This window comes from Protopterus annectens, chromosome 8.part0 (assembly GCF_019279795.1).
Source record: "Protopterus annectens isolate FY-2018-M chromosome 8.part0, PAN1.0, whole genome shotgun sequence".
NCBI classification, from domain to species: domain Eukaryota; kingdom Metazoa; phylum Chordata; order Ceratodontiformes; family Protopteridae; genus Protopterus; species Protopterus annectens.
Window position 1 is genome coordinate 1665915915 of NC_056741.1, and position 20034 is coordinate 1665935948.

Below are 20034 nucleotides of genomic sequence, written 5' to 3' on the forward strand. Positions count from 1 at the left end.
AGAATGTTCACAGAGAGGACAACAGGTACACACACAGTATCCCCAGATGCAGCTCTCTGCATCAAGCAAAATGTCCTTAACAGCACACAGGGAGTCCAAGTCAGTCTGGAGATGGTTTTCTCCCTGTTTCTCCAGATCCCCAATAAGACTTCCCACTGGCAGAGTTAGAGTTGAGATCTCAGCTGAGTGTCCAAGCCAAGACTTCCAGCACCCTCTTTGTCCAGTCAGTGCCTCATGTCCCTGACCAAGTAGCTGATTCTTCAGACCATGAATCACAGATAAAACTAAAGCATTTAAATAGCACAATCTAAGGTAGTCATCCAATTATCATTAATTAACTCTCAGTCCCTAGTACTAATCTTAAAGGCATCCTGTGTATTAAAACCAGAGTAAAACTTATTTTAATGTACCTCTTTCATCTTCAGAAAGGGGTAAAGAGAAACACGATCATTTAAACCTCTTCCACAATCTGCCGTAAGTCTTATAATCCACTTGGCCTTCACTGACTCAGTATGAGTTTTAATTTCCCCCAACCTGTTAATGAGTACCACAATGTCTATGACCATGAACCTGAAAACATGTCATTCTCCCTTGTCATTAACATGTTTTGCTAGGGATTACTGTGAGAATTAGTTCTAATATTATATAAATACTGTCTTATGCAATGTTTAAGGGGTCTATTGGTTTTGCCTAAATAGAATGCCCAGCATTATTCATATGTAGCTAGATATATATTTTATATTTAACATTTTTGTAGGACCACTTATCCCAGCAACTTTTCTTTGTGATTTTGTGCTTATTATTGGATTTATATTACTGGGAAGCATGACGGACAGCTTGCTTTCTGGGTTAAAATTACCTTATAAATCTCCTGAGAAGAACTTTATGAATATTACATGTTCAGGTACTGTAAATGAACAATTCAAGAGGTGCCTTACTATTAACTGTAACCCTTTTTTAGACAAAAGTTATGTTATGGAGAACAATAATAGTTATGAACAAAACTTTGATGCAGCTAAGTTTTGTAATGATATTAATGCCCTCAAGGATGATTTATATAAATTGAAAAGATTGTAGACTCAAAGGCAGAACTTTGAGACTTGCCTTGCTATAAAAATAGTCCCCCGAGGGCTAAGAGTCTTGAGAATGCCTACATATGCTGAGTGCTTTCCACTACTGCTATTGAAATGGCAGCAGCTCAACTTGGACATGAGTTTTGGTTATTTGAGGGTTTTAATAGACTTTCTTGTGCCTGAAGAGGAAAGCCTTATTGACAGTATTAATAGGCAAGTGGACAGTTTATTTCATTATGTTCTGTCAACTCTGGTTGATAAAAAGTTAGCAGAGCTATCTGACTCTGTAACAGTCTATGAACGGAGACTGCTTTATACCAAGAGGAAGAAAATAAGAAGGGATATTGTCGATTTTAAGAATGGTCATGTTTTTACGTGGCCAAAACAAGGACTTAACAATAATGACCCAGATGATCAGATTATTTCCAATAATCAGGAGTCCCTGGGAACTGCAAATTGCAACAATCATATATCCGCACTCTCAGCAAGTCTACAGAATGGAAATAAGAGAGTTTCCACCAATGACTAACCTTTGCCTACCAATTCAGCTAGTAACCATCCAATGATGGTGAATACACCACCTTTAGCATTACCCTCGTTAAGTAATGATGTCAGAAGGAAGTCTTCACATCCAGCATTGAAGACTACTTGTCCTCCTCACACTACTGCTTCGGTTTTTCTGAGATTAACATTGCTTATAAAACAGAGCTCTTTACGACATCAGGACAGGTCAATGAGCAAGGGCTGGATGAAGAGGAAAATACATCTGGAAACCATTCTCTGAAGAAGATGTGGTAGAGAATGGACAGTCCATAATATGGAATATTTCTTCGACGGTACTCACTGCTACTCAGGAAGCTGTTCTCAACAAGGGTTTAAACTTCATACCCACTCAATATGCAGATTTAAGTGATACAATAGTGGATATGAACTTATTTCTCAGGAATGTTGCACTTAAATTAATGTTTGGTAGTGCTGATACTGATAGCAACGTTTCACGATTCAAGCAGCCTAACACGTTTATGTCTGTATTACATCCAGTGATAGATGCATTTGGGCGGTTGTTTGAAGCTGATATTCATGCATTTTCTGCTGATGGGAAAATGGTGAGAGGGTCTAAAAATCTTAAGAATTTAACTGCTTGTGAATATGAAGCATTGGATGATTTAGCAAAAGACACTTCCATCATTATACAACCAGCTGACAAGGGTGGTTTGAGCGTGATAATGGATAGAGTTTTTTAGTATGAGTCTATGAAGTAAATCTTGAGTGATACTAAGGTATAGTGTGTCTTAGACCATAACTCTATCATTGCAATATAGAGCAGGATTGTAACAACTTTGAGTGAATGTTTAATGAGTAGGATTATCCCTATGTACCTCTTCAAATATCTACATGTGATTAACCCTGTTATACCTGTAATACAAGGGCTCCCTAAAATGCATAAAGATACAACCCCCCCACCCCCACCCACTGTTTAGGCCAATAGTTTCAGGCCATGATTGGTCCACGGAAGCTTTTTAGATTTATGTTGAAAAACATCTAAGACCATTTGTAGATAAGAACACTTATATACTTGGAGATACTAAGCAATTTTTACAGGATTTATTCCAATTTATACAACAATGTTAGCCTACTGATTCTATTTTATTTGTTACCATAGACGTTCAGTCTATGTTTAGGGTGATACCCAACTATTATGGTATAGAATGTATGCAAGACTATTTACTCTCCTTTAGTGACCATGACAGGAAGTTTATAGATTTGCATTGTTTATTTATGGAACTCATACTAAAAAACAATGTCTTTCTTTTTGACCCATGTTATTATCTGCAGAATGATGCCGTGGCTATGGGCTCCTCCAGTGCCAATAGCTATGCCAGTATTGTGATGTCTCACTGGGAGAATAAGTTTATTAATTCTAATTTAGAGTTTAGTGATAAGATTTTGTTTTATTGTAGATTTGTGGATGATCTCTTCCTTATATGGAGGGGATATCAATTGGTTTACTTAGATTCTTTGAATATGTCAACAACACTGAGTTTTTTTAAAGTTTACGATTACTTATTCATCACTCAAGAGTAATTTTCTCGATGTCAATACTTGGAGAGCAGATAATGGGTCTATTAGGGCAGGGGTCTATAGGAAACCATGTGCCCGAAACTCCTATCTTCATAGGAAAAGTATGCATCGCCCACACATTTTTCGCAATGTAGTTAAAGGACAGGGTATGTGATTATCTAGATTACATGTATCTGATACTGATTTTCAGTTAGAGCTGTCAATTTACGAACGAGATTCAAGGAAAGGGATTAAACAAATAAAGATTTGGATATTCCTCATCATGAAGTAGTGGAGATGAGGAATAGGACTGCTAAGCCAAACTTCTCTGATGCAGTTAATGTTATACATACTACTTAGAGAAATACTTTCAGACACTTGGTGTTCTTAACTTTGCATCATATGTATGAATGCAATAAAATAACTAGAATTATTAAGAAACATTGGCATATTTTAACTGCAGAACCTAAGATTAGAGATATAGTTGGTAACACACCCTCAATTTGTTTTAAAAACAAGAGGAATATAAAAAGGATACTATGTTATCCTAGTAATATAGAGACTGCTGGCCAAGGTGAGGCCATAGGTAGTGTACCATGTATAAAATATAATTATTGTATGTACATCAGTAAGAGCACTCAGTGTAAGTACCATGATAATGGACATATTTTTAAGTTTAGTATCTCTGCGAGTTGTAATACTGCTAATGTTGTTTATCTAGCTACATGTGAAGAATGTCAGGCGTTCTATTTAGGCAAAACCAATAGACCCCTTAAACATCGCATACGAGAGCATTTATGTAATATTAGAATTAATTCTCCCACTAATGCCCTAGCAAAACATGTTAATGACAAGGGAGAATGGCATGTTTTTAAGTTCATGGTCATAGACATTGTGATACCTACACCCACTAAGTCAGTGGAGGCCAAGTGGATTATAAGACTTAGGGCAGATTGTGGGAGAGGTTTAAATGATCTTGTTTCTCTTTACCCCTTTCTGAAGATGAAAGGGGTATGTTAAAAGAAGTTTTACTGTGGCTTTAATACATGGGATGCCTTTAAGATTAGTTCTAGGGACTGAGAGTTGATTAATGATAATTGGATGATTGCCTTAGATTGTGCTATTTAAATGATTTAGTTTTATCTGTGATTCATGGTCTGAAGAAACAGTTTTGTGAAAGCACTTGCCTTTTAAAAAGGTTTTATATGCTACAGACATTTTTGAATATTTTATACATCTAAACAAGCCTGGATCATGCTGTGGTTCTACTGTGTTTTGGACTGTGTGGATTTATAAACTTGAATATCTCTTCAAAGATCAGCCACAATGAAAGGATTAAATATATTTAATAGTAAGTAATAAAAGAACAGGACAGTACCAAATATCTATTCATTATGACATCAAAGTTCAAAATCACAGGAAAAATTTAAAATAACATTGAAGGACCGACTCAGACAAATAAAGAAAAACAATATCTAAACTAAGCTTCACAATATTCCTGACATAATCTAAGAGAATTGCTGTTCCCTACTTACTTAACAGAGCAAGGCAGATGATGTGGTGAATGGTCCTTGTTGTCAGGCCCAAGACAGATTACAGAAGGCTCAGTCTCACTAAGAGACTTCTCAAAATAATATCTAAAATATTATTTGCAGAATGACATAATTTCTAGTCATCTGACTTCTAGTTCCCATTCAAATCCCCATCACTGAAAGCTGGCAGGATTTAGCATGTACCTGTAAAAATACATACACAAGGGCTTTTGCTCAGATCTGTGGCAGGTGCTGGATGTCATAAAACAATTTCAGGCCTCCAGGCTTACAGAGTAGTAATTAGTTCACCTCAAAGGCAATACAGAAAACTTCCTAGTACAGACTGTGTCTCTGGCTGCATTGAAGCCTGTGAGCATCTTTATGGCGTAGCCCATAAATGATTTAATTTCAGATATAAAGTTTGCTGGACTGATGTTAACTTTCTGTCTTCCAATTTCCTCTATTTAAACATATACATTTAAACAGTTACAATAGTGCATGTACACTTCTGTTCTCTCCAGTAGGGCACACTGTGGATATATTTCAAACTCAAGAACTTTACAAATACCCTTTCAACACAAACATCTGTACAAATCAGTTTGATATACACATGACATACAGTTCTAAAACATTTGTAACACAAACATCTCGTATAAATAATTTTGATATTCAGAAATGACATATAATTATGTACAAAATTCCAGCTAACTGTGCTGGCAGTACCTCCTGTTGTCACACCCAGGTCTTAGAATTCATGTAAAATCACTAGTTATTAAAACATGGCTTTTTTAATGTTATCTGTCAGGGCTTTTTCCTGATAGCAAGAACCCGCAATTGCTGGCTCTCAGGAAGTCCTATTTTGGTGACTGCATGTTAAGTGTATGCACTGTTTTACAAGGATTTCTAAGTTACTGTCATAGTCTGTTTTGTTTTATCAGTGTAGTTTTGTTTGTTTTTAACTGGTAAATTGGGGGTTGTGAAGCATTACAATTAGCAGATAAATGTAAAACAAAACAAGTCTACTCATAAAATCTGAGCGTTCCTTTTATTTTGCCAAAGTAATGCACCTAAATTCCAGATGTACTTGTTATCTCCTGCACTAAACATGCATAAATGCACATTTTTGGTCTTGGCATAACAATATGGACAAGAAGAACTGTATAAAAGGAAATAAATGTTTCATATTACAGGAAATGAGATGCAAATAGTTCTTCCTCTGCTTGGTCCTCATAACTTCAATGTCTTTTAATCTTCAGCATTGATTTGGTGTCATGGTTTCAGCAAATTATTTAAAATAGTATAAATTCTATAAATTATTAGCATGTGACATGTTTACATATTTCTTTAACTATTGCATTAATGATAAGTTTTGTTTTAGATGCACAAAGGTACTTTGTGTATAAGGTGTTAACAGAAATGTTGAATCACTCTCATCACTGACTGTATGGTTAACTATCTTATTAATTTATGATGTGTATCAAAACAGTGCTAATTAAAACAGCACTTCTCAACCATACAGTAGAATACATCCAATCCAGTAAAACTTATTTATTTTACCTTTGTTTTCCCAGAAAGTCTGAAAGCGGAGGCCCAGGGAGAAAAGATCTAACAGAGAATCAAAGAAATGGTAAAGTGCCCAAAGTGAAACAAGTAACCCAAAAAAGGCACTGGTAACTGGCAAGTCCACCAACAAAATATTTAATGTAAACGTACACGAGCACATGAAACAAACAGCATTAACATAGTACACCAGATTCCCTTTACGTTTTCGTCTATCAGGAACTTCATCAGATATGCACAACCCCCAAAGTGAAACATTTAAAAACATATTCAATCAAGAAATACCCAGTAAGATGCTGACATCAATTAGTTACCATAACGTCAAACTAAAATGACTAAAACTCCATTTAAAATCATTGTGAAAAACAACTTACAATATGTTACATAAAACATAAAAAATAAAAAACATATGTATAAATTCGTAAGATTCCAATACAATATTATATGAATACAGTTATATAAATAATAAATACACATCTATAAAACTTGTTTTTAAATAAATTTGTTCAAGATAGCACCATCTACTGGAGAAAGTGTAAATTACATGAACTCAATATGTACATGTATTTAAAATGCCTGAAACCTTATGTCAATGTATCCTGAGGCTGTGAACCTATTGTGAAATTACAATTTTGCAGCTCTAAGTTTTAAAACTGGTTTTAGAGAAACCATATCATTGAGACCTGGATGGTTGTTGGCTTCTAAAACCAGTTGCCAGTGTAACTCCCTATATTCAAGTGTAGTCTCCCAGGGACCACCCCTGGGGTCTATAGGTACTACTTCAACAACAAAAAACTGATATTCTGCATTTTCACATTGTTGTTTGTACAAAGCATTTTTCTCTTTTTCCTTCTAATTTCATAACAGTGTTCGTACATTCTTTGTTTTAGCTTTCTCTCTGTTTTTCCTATATAGAAGGAATCACAGAAGCTACACAGGGCGATATATACCACCCCAGAAGTATTGCAATTTGCATATCCTTTTGTAAAAATGTACTTGTTTCAGTACGAATATTATAAATGATTTGCTTTTTAGTACTGAAACTAAAAAGGAGAAGTACTTTAGTACATTGAGTAGTATAGAAATAAAATGTAGGAAAGTACAGGAAAGGAAAGTTATAAAAACTGAGAGGGATATTAATGAATATTCCCAAAACACACACTACCCCAAACTAAAAACTTTTAGGGCACACAATTTTGATAATGGTGAATATGGCTTGAGAAGGGCACCTGCAGACATCAATAATGAGGGATATCAGGAGTACCTGGATATCCACGACCCTTTAGAATTTCCACCACTCAGGAGGTCAGAAGGTTTGAAAGAGAAAGAACCTGTCGATTACAGACACAGGAACCCAATACAGAAGAGATGGCTACCACAGAACAAAACTTACTGGAAATAGTACTCAAGAATGGTATCACACAAGAAGGTTGTATTTTTAGTTTCAATGGTTTCAATATTTTAATTACACTAGTAATCCCATTTCTAAGGGACATTTTAGTTTGTTTTTTAAAAGGTTTTACCTTCTTTCCCAGGGTCAAAACTAACATAGTTAATTTATTACTTGATTTAAAGGTATTTATTAGACAAATAAATTTAGAATTATTTTTTAATGGACATGAAAGGAGAAAGATCCAAAATTCTTTGGTAAAGAGAAGTAAATTTAACCCACCTCTTCAACCTCAATTGAGAAACTGAATTATTAGTGGAAAAAGAGTTAAGAGAACAGCTTCAACACAATAGGGTGAGGCCTAATCTTACAAAAGAAAAAAAGGATATTTTGGATGAATTCAAAGAAAACAAAAATGTTAGGGTAATGAAACCCGATAAAGGTGTGGGTGTAGTTTTGATGGGTTACATTGCGTATGAGGGGAAAATGCTTGAGCTACTTAGTGACAATACTACTTACACTAGAGTATCTTTAAATGAAGTCAATATTGCTTTTAAAAAGAAAAAATTGTGTCTAAATGACTTACTACTGGAAGGGCTCATTGATATAGACACTTACAATTTTTTATATGTGGATTAACCTAGGGTCCCGAGTATTTTTGGTATACCCAAGGTCCACAAAAACATTTCAGATCCCCCTCTGAGGCCTATTGTATCAGCAGATGGATCAGTTACGGTGCCTTTAGCCAAATATATCGATTGTAAACTGAAGAATTTAGTTTTGAGTAATGACAATGTTTTAAAGGACTCATGGGACTTTTTAAAATGAATAGATGACATAACGTTACCTAATACTGTTAGTTTTATCACCCTTGACATAGTGGATTTATTCACTTGTATTCCTCATGATGTGGGATTAACATGATTTGAAGAATTTTTGATTAGTAGTAAGGATATTTCTTTCAATGTTTTTCGTACATGTCTAATTCTAATGGATTTAGTTCTTGACAACAATTTTATATTTTTCCATGGAGAATATTATAAACAAATGAAGGGAGTAGCTATAGGGGCACATTGTGCCCCAGCATTATTCTCCTTTATTGGGAAAAGATGTTTGTGTTTAATTCTACTTTCAAAAGACACTGGGAATTTTATGGTCATTTTTAGATGACATATGTTTGTTTTGGAATAGTACTGAAGAAGAATTTTTAGATTGTATTTCTAAGACCACTAAATTGGATAAAGTAGAATTTAATTATTTGGATGTGAGCATACAGAGGGGTATGGGTGGTTTTAAATCTAGAATACACAGAAAGCACACATTTTCTAATGCCTACTTACACTATTCTAGTGCTCATACCCCTCATCAAAAGAGAGGGGTGATAAAAGGTCAATTGGTCAGAGCAAGTAGGATGACATCTGATAACCATGAATTTTTAAAATAATGTGAATTTATTATTGATATGTTCAAAGCAAGGGGTTATCTCTCTGATCTACTTAATGAGATAAAGAAAGAAGTTTTTAATGCTAGGGATTCCAGGTTTGCTCCCATTCTGAGCAATAAAAATTAATCTACCGTTACTATCAGTCAAGGCAGGAACACAACAGTTAATAAAGAGAATTCATACCAATCAGCTTTAACCATAACTTATGATGGTGAAACTAAATTAGTTAAGAAAATTATAGAAAATGAATGGAATAGATTCTCTAGGTTGTCTGACTTGAACGGTATTTTTGATAAGCCACTTAAGTATGCATAGAAAAGGGGAGGAACATTAAAAATATTTTAGGAGGAGGTAAACAACACCAGAAGGGTGATTCTTTTCTGGTCAAGAAGACAGGTACTTACAAGTGTAAAAGATGCACCCAGTGTAGTAACATTTTCACTGATGAGTCTATATATTTAAAGAGTAGAAACAAGTACATTTTTACAAAAGGATATGCAAATTGCAATACTTGTGGGGTGGTATATATCGCCCTGTGTAGCTTCTGTGATTCCTTCTATATAGGAAAAAGAGAGAAAGCTAAAACAAAGAATGTACGAACACTGTTATGAAATTAGAAGGTAAAATGAGAAAAATGCTTTGTACAAACACCACATGGAATGTGAAAATGCAGAATATCAGTTTTTTGTTGCTGAAGTAGTACCTATAGACCCCAGGGGTGGTCCCTGGGAGACTACCCTTGAATATAGGGAGTTACACTGGCATCTGGTTTTAGAAGCCAACAACCACCCAGGTCTCAATGATATGGTTTCTTTAAAACCAGTTTTAAAAGTTAGAGCTGCAAAATTGTAATTTTACAATAGGTTCACAGCCTCTGGATAGATTGACATAAGGTTTCAGGCATTTTAAATACATGTAGGTATTGAGTTCATATAATTTACACTTTCCTCCAGTAGATGGTGCTTTAAGACTATCTCGAACAAATTTATTTAAAAACAAGTTTTATAGATGTGTGTTTATTATTTATATAACTGTATTCATATAACATTGTATTGGAATCATGAATTTATACATGCTTTTAATTTTTTTGTGTTTTATGTAACATATTGTAAGTTGTTTTTGACAATGATTTTAAATGGAGTTTTAGTTGTTTTAGATTTATGTTATGGTAACTAATTGATGTCAGTATCTTATTGGTTATTTCTTGATTGACTATGTTTTTAAATGTTTCACTTTGGGGGTTGTATGTATCTGATGAAGTTCCTGATAGTCGAAAACGTAAAGGAAATCTGGTGTACTATGTTAATGCTGTTTGCTTCATGTGCTCGTGTACGTTTACATCTAACAGAGAATACAAGTCCAGATTAGCAGTGATATTGAATACAGTTCAACACAGAAGAAAAGAAAAAAATATAGAAACAGTGGTGATCTTATTAACATAAGGCCTTCAACTACTATTTCATTGTTCTAGGTCATGCCCTCCCCTTGTAGCTCTAACTGTAGCAGACAGTTGTGAATGTATACTCTGACTTTGGGTGGTTGTTGTCTGTTATTACATAAACATTGAACTGAAAGCCTCACTTAAAGAAATGCTGTAAATGTGTTGTCTGTTATGTTAACATCAGCATTTGAGAGCATTTTACCACAGTGTATGCAAAGTAAAAAAGGCTTTCTTAAGCATATTAAAGTCCTAAGGGAAATACTACACTAAGTTAATGTTAATAGGCCATATGCTAAACTACATGATATAAAAATACAGATTTTTTTATGCAGACCAAATACTGTATTTTAAATCAATAGCTAAAATTCTTGCAAGTGTAACTCCATCAGGTCAGCAGTTTAAGTAACAGCAATCTTCAGAGCTGAAACTAATGTTTAATGTTTTATTTTTCTCTTTTAGTGCCCCCTCGGTTAGTGACTCGGCCTAGGGATCAGATTGTAACACGAGGCCGGACTGTTTCATTTCAGTGTGAGACCAAAGGAAACCCTCCTCCAGCAGTGTTTTGGCAAAAGGAAGGTAGTCAGGTAAGGTTTCAAAACTCAGTATTGACACAGTTCTGGCTCACCTTAGGTATGCCATATTTGTATCAGCGTTTTGTGTTATGACAGCGAAAGAATTTGCGACATCACTTCTGACTCCTAAATTATTCTTCCTGTGCAGGTTAACACCGTATGTGGGTTGCAAATAACAGAGGTGAAAAACAAGGTGGAATAATCTCTATTAAAACATGTGTTGCTTCTAGCACTTACATTATAAAAAGATCTAAGCAGTGTGTTACTATTTATTTATTGACATTTGATTACTGGGTAAGTTCAACTATGCAAGAGCCCATTTTCAGCAGAAGCCTGGGGAGAAAATGTCCAAAGTATTGCAAAACATTTTAAGAATAATTTTACAGTTTTTCAAAATGGAAGGAGGAGGATTTGTTTGTGACATCATCTGCCCAAATTTTGTAATAGTGTATCATTTCCAGTGAAACCATCTGTCTCGGAAATCACTATACCATTTCACGAGTGCTAAGAAATCCAGCCAAGATCCTTTTTGTGAAGCTTCTTGATGCACACTGGATTGGAAGCTTAACATTCAGTCATATAAAACTACAACTTTTCTACCGTGTCAGGTAAGTTACTGGTAGCTGTACCTTCTGTTTGCTTGCCAGCCAAGGACATAGCATGCATACTAGTCATTCTGATTGGACGTACCACAGTGGTCAGTGGTATAAATATATTTTGTTGACAAGTAGTGCAAACTATTTTTGAGGTTGCATTCAGAGTTTTCACGTTGGACAGCCCACTGCTTCAGATATCTACATTTAAAATAAACCACAGGAAAGGACATGCTTAATAAGGATGTAACATTTCTGGCTTAAAATTTACATTTTTAGAATTCCCATTCTGGAGAGGAGTAATTTTATTATATATCTCCATTTGTTTTGGCTGGCAACCAAGACAGTTAACAGAAGGTATAACAGATGATAAGCCACACTAGTAAAGCAGGAGTTTCGTTATGTAATAATATTGTTGGGAGTTGTGTTTTTCAGTGGTGAATTTTGTGTAATGCAGATTTTTTTTAGTTCCAACTGCAACATGTATGAGACAGAGAGAGAGCAAGCCTGAATGACAAGTTTGTAAGCAGAACTGCAGCTGCTTACTGTAGTGTCCCTGTGCTGATTTCTGATCTGGTGACACCCTCAACTAACATGAAGTACTAAAGCACTTCATCCCTGACTATAAATGCAACACTAGCATTCACTTCTGGATGGCAATAGTGCGCTACTGACTACTTGGCATCTCCCAGTTACACACTTTTAACACCCCACTCCCAAAACTGACTCCCTCATTGGCACACCACAGCTAGAGCTCTTCATGGAAGCTGTACATTCCTCTTTTCAGTGAAGCAGTGCTGCATGTATCAAAAGATAGAGTTATTCACCCATTCGGTTAAGCATGAAGCAAGAGTGGAATAGAATATAGTGGCAGAGGAAGCAGTTCCAGTTTATAGTCAAGGGTCTTTTCTATTAAGAAACTGAGTAAAGTGAATGATATGAGGAAAATAACCTGAGAAATGTGCAGGATAGGTGGCAAGTTAGGCATCAGACCACCACAAATTCGCCATTGGAATACAATCAGCTTGGCAAATTCATGGGAATCATAGAATGAAGAGTTTACTGATACTGTCAGATGCTAAGGAGACCAGTGAAAGTAAAACTGTGTACTTACCTGAATGGAAAAACAAGTAAAGGAGCATGTGATGATTTCAACACCTCTCCTTTTCAGTACAACATGAATGATTCACTGGTATTGATAAAAAGAGACAGCAGCATTTTAGGTAATTGCCATTACCAGATAGATGTCAAATGAACCCTATGTCTCTGAGGAATTAGTAAACAGTCTGTCAAAAATTTGGGGACATTTATCAAATATTCAGACAAATAACTCTTAAAAGAGAACTTCTGGGAATGGATTGTAATACATGACCAGGCACTTTTGCCAGTAACAGATTATCACTAAAAAACAAGTAAATAAAGTGTTGTGGTCTCAGGAAGAAACTTGTGCTTCATTGTGATGTCTTAGAATCAGGACTGGGTGCTGTCCTTATAAAAGATGAGAAACCTGTGATATTTGGATGTCAGACACTGGTACAAACAGAGGCAGCCTATGTCCAGACTTCAAAAGGAATGCCTGAAATTATTTTGGCAAGTATCCAAAGTGAATATATGGTAGGTGTGTAAACCACTAGAGAGGTTAGCAAAATAAAACATTGCTAATTACACCTAAAAGTAAGTACACCAAAAAGATTTTAAAGGATGTGACTCAGACTGCAAAAGTCTAATACTGAACTTTCATGTGTGCTAATAAGACTTGTACTGTTTGCTGGTATCCTAAGCAGAGTTTGGTTACTGAGAATGTAGATAACAGATTGGTCAAGTCAGAATATAGAATGTCATCATGATGTGCATTCCATGCGTCTTGGAGAAAAGACTACGTTTTTTTTAGAGTGGAGATGGCAAAAGGCAGAGACTAGTAAAGTGCAGGTTTGAGAAATGGCCCAGAAACAAAAGAATGTGATACACGATATGACGTTAAGCGACAGTTAGTATATAGGAAGGTATTTCTTAAGAGGATAAAGAGAAAGAGGGAAATTAGAAAGCAGTGATACTGCTGTACTCAAAGATAAAATAGCCTGCTATGTACACTTATCACAGCAAGGCATGGAAAGTGCCGGAGAAGCAACAGAGCATATGTTTACTGGCAAGGCATGAACTATACTAAAAATCCATTACTGCCACTTTCTTAGAAAACTGAAACATGACATTCATAGAGAATTATGACAGCTGTGACTCCATGGATGTCAAACAAATTCAGGAGACACTGTCTTACAATAAACTTCCAGCTAGACAAATTGGCTTGATAAGAGCAGTGGCTGTTCCAACTCTCTTAACTGCAGTTCCAATTTTCCAGGATGCAGAATGTCTGTTGGGCACCAAATCTATCTTGAATATCCATCAGCTTAAGGCAAAGTTTGATAGACACGGCATGCTATATATTGCTGTTTCTGTGACTGACTCACAACATGTTTGTGAAGATTACAGATAATGCAGCAGACAGTGCAAATTTAAGGATGGGACTCCATCTTTGGGTTGTTCACAAAGTATTGAGAAAGCAAAGTCAGCAGTTTTAAACACTAAAAGTGCTGGTTATGTTAAAGACTAAAGCTGCTGTGCAGTGTTCCCATGTAACTATTTTAGAGCACATGCTATAATTTAAATACATACAAAAAGTACCATGCACACAACTAGCTGCCAGTTTAATTTCATTACAGATCTCATCTACTAGCCCAGAAGGGAGCAAGGAATTATTAATCCACCCCAGACTAGACTATGGACTATCATTAGTAGCTTAGCACTCAGAAGTAGCACACACCAGTCAACACACTGTACCACTGTGTCTTGCTTTTGAACTCCAGAACCAAACACCATGATTTATTAATGAAATGTCAATGACTGCAAATTGCGACTAGACAAACTCTACTTCTAAAATAATGCTTTTCAGAGTACTAAAAATGTATTACTGTCTTCTTCTTAGAAAAATACAATTTAGAATGTCTAACTTCTCCCACAAAATGCAACTGTCCCGACTTAATCAGACCACCATTTGTCATCACTATAGATGCGACAACTGCCTCCAAAGTAAGCCCCATCTCATTGAGTACATTTTTTTCAGAAAATCAGAAATTAAAGTATAAAAGGTTTTAAAAGAAAGTGAAAGTAATTCCTCATGAAAGAAAACAAGTAGGTCTAAAGGATGAAGTTAATATTTTGCACAATTTATACCACCCATCTACTGTGCATTAGTGATATTCAGACCTGTTCCAGAGGTTCTCATGTATGATGCCCAAATTCTAAGCATATGTAAATATTTGCAACCACCATAGTGTTCATCTTTTCTTTTGCCCCCCCCCCCCTTGCACATCCTTCTTGCCTACCTGGCCCCCAATGACGTACATCCATGCTGGATCTACTAACTAGTTTGCTACCTCCCAGAATTACTCCAGAATGTCTGGGGGCAGTTGTGGATCCTAGGGGCTCAGCCATCTTTTGCTTCCATCCAGAAGAATTTTATTTTGCATGTTCTACCTGCTTTGCTTTCCCCACTCTCCTTGCTTATTCACTGTCTGAGGGCAATTCCCTTCTGTGGAAGAGCACCTTCCCACCCAAGACAGGCTTACCCATCCCTCATTGCCTCATTCTATCATTTTTGTGAGCTGTGATCAACCTAAGGCTGGCTGTGCTGCATTCAGGGCTTCATCACTCTATGTCAGAGGAGCAGCTACCATGCTGCTCATCTTAATTTATGTGTACATTTGTCAACATGCAAATATTTACAACCATAATAGTGTTCATCTTAACCTAAATGCAAGTGTGTCTATTATATGTAAATATTTACAACCTGTATGTAAATTTGTATGTAAATATTTACAGCTAACAGGGTTTTCATCTTAACCTATATATAAATATGTTGGTATATGTATAGATGCAATCAGCTTCATTTTCATCTTAACTTATGCATAAATATGTCAATATGAAAATACAACCATTATGTAGTGTTGATCTTAACCTATATGTAAATAGGTTGATATTTAAGTAGTCAACATATTTAAATATGTCAGTATGATAATACTTGTAAACAGTAAAGTGATTATCTTAAACTATACATATATATCAGTAGCTAAGTAGTTGAAACTGGCATCTAATTCATCTTAACCTATAGTTATAAAGAAAATATGAAGATAGTTGCAGCCAGAGTAGTGTCTTCCTTAACATATACAAAAATATTTCAAAATGTAAATAGCTGCATTTGACACAGTGTTCATCATAACATATATGTGAGTATATCAGTATGCAAATAGTTGCAGCCATCATAATGTTTATTTTAAAGTAGATACACTGATGTGCAAGTAATTACAACTGGCATAATGTTCATCATCTTAACCTGTATGTAAATATACTAATGTGTAAATAATTACAACTGGCATAACGCTCATCATCTTAACCTGTATGTAAATATACTAATGTGTAAATAATTACAACTGGCATAATGCTCATCATCTTAACCTGTATGTAAATATACTAATGTGTAAATAATTACAGCTGGCATAATGCTCATCATCTTAGCCTGTATGTAAATGTACTAATGTATAAATAATTACAACTGGCATAATGTTCATCAGCTTAACCTGTATGTAACTATAATAATGTGTAAATAATTACAACTGGCATAATGCTCATCATCTTAACCTGTATGTAAAAATACTAATGTGTAAATAATTACAGCTGGCATAATGCTCATCATCTTAACCTGTATGTAAATATACTAATGTGTAAATAATTACAGCTGGCATAATGCTCATCATCTTAACCTGTATGTAAATATACTAATGTGTAAATAATTACAACTGGCATAATGTTCTTCATCTTAACCTGTATATAAATATACTAATGTGTAAACAATTGCAACTGGCATAATGCTCATCATCTTAACCTGTATGTAAGTATACTAATGTGTAAATAATTACAACTGGCATAATGCTCATCATCTTAACCTGTATGTAAGTATACTAATGTGTAAATAATTACAACTGGCATAATGCTTATCATCTTAACCCGCATGTAAATATACTGATGTGTAAATAATTACAACTGGCATAATGCTCTTCATCTTAACCTGTATATAAATATACTAATGTGTAAATAATTACAACTGGCATAATGCTCATCATCTTAACCTGTATGTAACTATACTAATGTGTAAATAATTACAACTGGCATAATGTTCATCATCTTAACCTGTATGTAAATAATACTAATGTGTAAATAATTACAACTGGCCTAATGCTCATCATCTTAACCTGTATGTAAATATACTAATGTGTAAATAATTACAACTGGCATAATGCTTATCATCTTAACCTCTATGTAAATATACTAACGTGTAAATAATTACAACTGGCATAATGCTCATCATCTTAACCTGTATATAAATATACTAACATGTAAATAATTACAACTGGCATAATGCTCATCATCTTATCCTGTATGTAAATATACTAATGTGTAAATAATTACAGCTGGCTTAATGTTCATCATCTTAACCCGTATGTAAATATACTAATGTGTAAATAATTACAATTGGCATAATGCTCATCATCTTAACCTGTATGTAAATTTACTAATGTGTAAATAATTACAACTGCCATAATGCTCATCATCTTAACCTGTATGTTAATATACTAATGTGTAAATACTTACAACTGGCATAATGCTCATCATCTTAACTTGTATGTAAATATAATAATGTGTAAATACTTACAACTGGCATAATGCTCATCATCTTAACCTGTATGTAAATATACTAATGTGTAAATAATTACAACTGGCATAGTGCTCATCATCTTAACCTGTATGTACATATACTAATGTGTAAATAATTACAACTGGCATAATGCTCATAATCTTAACCTATATGTACATATACTAATGTGTAAATAATTACAACTGGCATAATGCTCATCATCCTAACCTGTATGTACATATACTAATGTGTAAATAATTACAACTGGCATAATGGTCATCATCTTAACCTGCATGTACATATACTGATGTGTAAATAATTACAACTGGCATAATGCTCATCATCTTAACCTGTATGTACATATACTAATGTGTAAATAATTACAATTGGCATAATGCTCATCATCTTAACCTGCATGTACATATACTAATGTGTAAGTAATTACAACTGGCATAATGCTCATCATCTTAACCTGTATGTAAATATACTAATGTGTAAGTAATTACAACTGACAATGCTCATCATCTTAACCTGTATGTAAATATACTAATGTGTAAATAATTACAACGGCCGTAATGTTCATCATCTTAACCTGTATGTAAATATACTAATGTGTAAATTATTACAACTGGCATAATGCTCATCATCTTAACCTGTATGTAAATATACTAATGTGTAAGTAATTACAACTGACAATAATGCTCATCATCTTAACCTGTATGTAAATATACTAATGTGTAAATAATTACAACGGCCGTAATGTTCATCATCTTAACCTGTATGTAAATATACTAATGTGTAAATAATTACAACTGGCATAATGCTCATCATCTTAACCTGTATGTAAATATACTAATGTGTAAGTAATTACAACGGCCGTAATGCTCATCATCTTAACCTGTATGTAAATATACTAATGTGTAAATAATTACAACTATCATAATGCTCATCATCTTAACCTGTATGTAAATATACTAATGTGTAAATAATTACAACTGGCATAATGCTCATCATCTTAACCTGTATGTAAATATACTAATGTGTAAATAATTACAGCTGGCATAATGCTCATCATCTTAACCTGTATATAAATTTACTAATGTGTAAATAATTACAACTGTCATAATGCTCATCATCTTAACCTGCATGTAAATATACTAATGTGCAAATAATTACAACTGGCATAATGCTCATCATCTTAACCTGTACGTAAATGTACTAATGTGTAAATAATTACAACTTGCATAATGCTCATCTTACATTGATATGTATATAGTTGTAAGTGACATAGCATTGATTTTAATCTTATTGTGAATAGATCAATATGCAGGTAGTTGCACTAGCATAATGGTATCTTATCCTGTGTGTAAATAGTTGTCCCCAGCATAGTGCCCAGCTTATTCTGTGCATAAATAAGTCATAACCAAATGCTCATCATGTTTGAACCATGAACACATTGTCACACTGAAGACTGACAAAACATTTAAAATATTTTTATTACCCAAAACCCAAAGCACCAAACATACAAAAGATCTCAAAAAAGAAAACAGTTTCCTCTTGTTATCACTAAACCATAAACCCTAGTACCATATTCAGAACTAATTTGCCTGAACAGTCCAAGTTGATATGTCATGGTTTTTCATACAGTTAGGGTTAGGAGCAGGGTTATGATTAGCATTTCATATTACAAGGAGCAGGCCCCACTGCACCCTCCCCATTAGGTTTGACCTCACATTCCTAGGAAAATGCACTAACTTTACAGTCACATGACCACTGAGAAAAGAGAAAACCTATGTATAGCAAAGCACTGCCTGTGCACAAATAGAACAATTACTACCAGTGATTTCCAGTGAAAAGCAACTATGACAAGTTCAACCTTAGCGAGATGAAATCGACAAACAATTAACCTCGACTAAGTTTCAGCTCTGAGAAAAGCAGGGTAACAGGTGATTGATGTGAAAAATGCTAGATGATGAAGATCTTGATAAATAATCTACACTTTTCAGTATACTTAGTGTATGTATGTACATATATATATATATATATATATATATATATATATATATATATATATATATGGGTCCACTACAGAATCCCGAAAGCTCATAATCCCAAAGCCCAAAATCCTGAGACCAAAATCCCGAAAATTCAAAATCCCGAAAATTCAAAATCCCGAAAGCCCAAAATCCTGAAACTCAAAATCCTGAAAACACAAATAATGCTAATATGTCACTATAAAGACACTAATATCTACCAACTGACCCTGACCCTAACCCTAACCCTAAGGTCCATCACTATCGCACACTCACCTGACCCGTGCCCTAACCCTAACTCACTTAAACCGCCCCCAACCCCAATATTTGTCACTATTGCATACATACCTAACCTGCACCCTAACCCTAACTCACTTAAACCGCCCCTAACCCTAACATAAAACCAACCGCACACTTACCTGAATCCAACGCATGACCTAACACCACAGGGCTAACAATAGCAAAGCCACAATGACGTCAGTATGTCCATTTTGTGTTTTCAAGATTTTGAGTTTCAGGATTTTGGGCTTTCGGGATTTTGAATTTTCGGGATTTTGGTCTCAGGATTTTGGGCTTCGGGATTATGAGC

The 20034-nt window shown here is 34.7% G+C and overlaps 1 protein-coding gene across 4 annotated transcripts in view; it reads left to right on the top strand.

The window, feature by feature from the left end:
- The window catches only part of ROBO3 (roundabout guidance receptor 3), a 2447731-nt gene that overhangs the window by 1621738 nt on the left and 805959 nt on the right, over positions 1-20034 (top strand). For all 4 annotated transcript variants that reach the window (XM_044081188.1, XM_044081190.1, XM_044081189.1 and 1 more), the window contains one exon: positions 10961-11085. In XM_044081188.1, coding sequence (XP_043937123.1) covers positions 10961-11085 — 125 coding nt within the window. The remainder of the gene's footprint in view (positions 1-10960; positions 11086-20034) is intronic.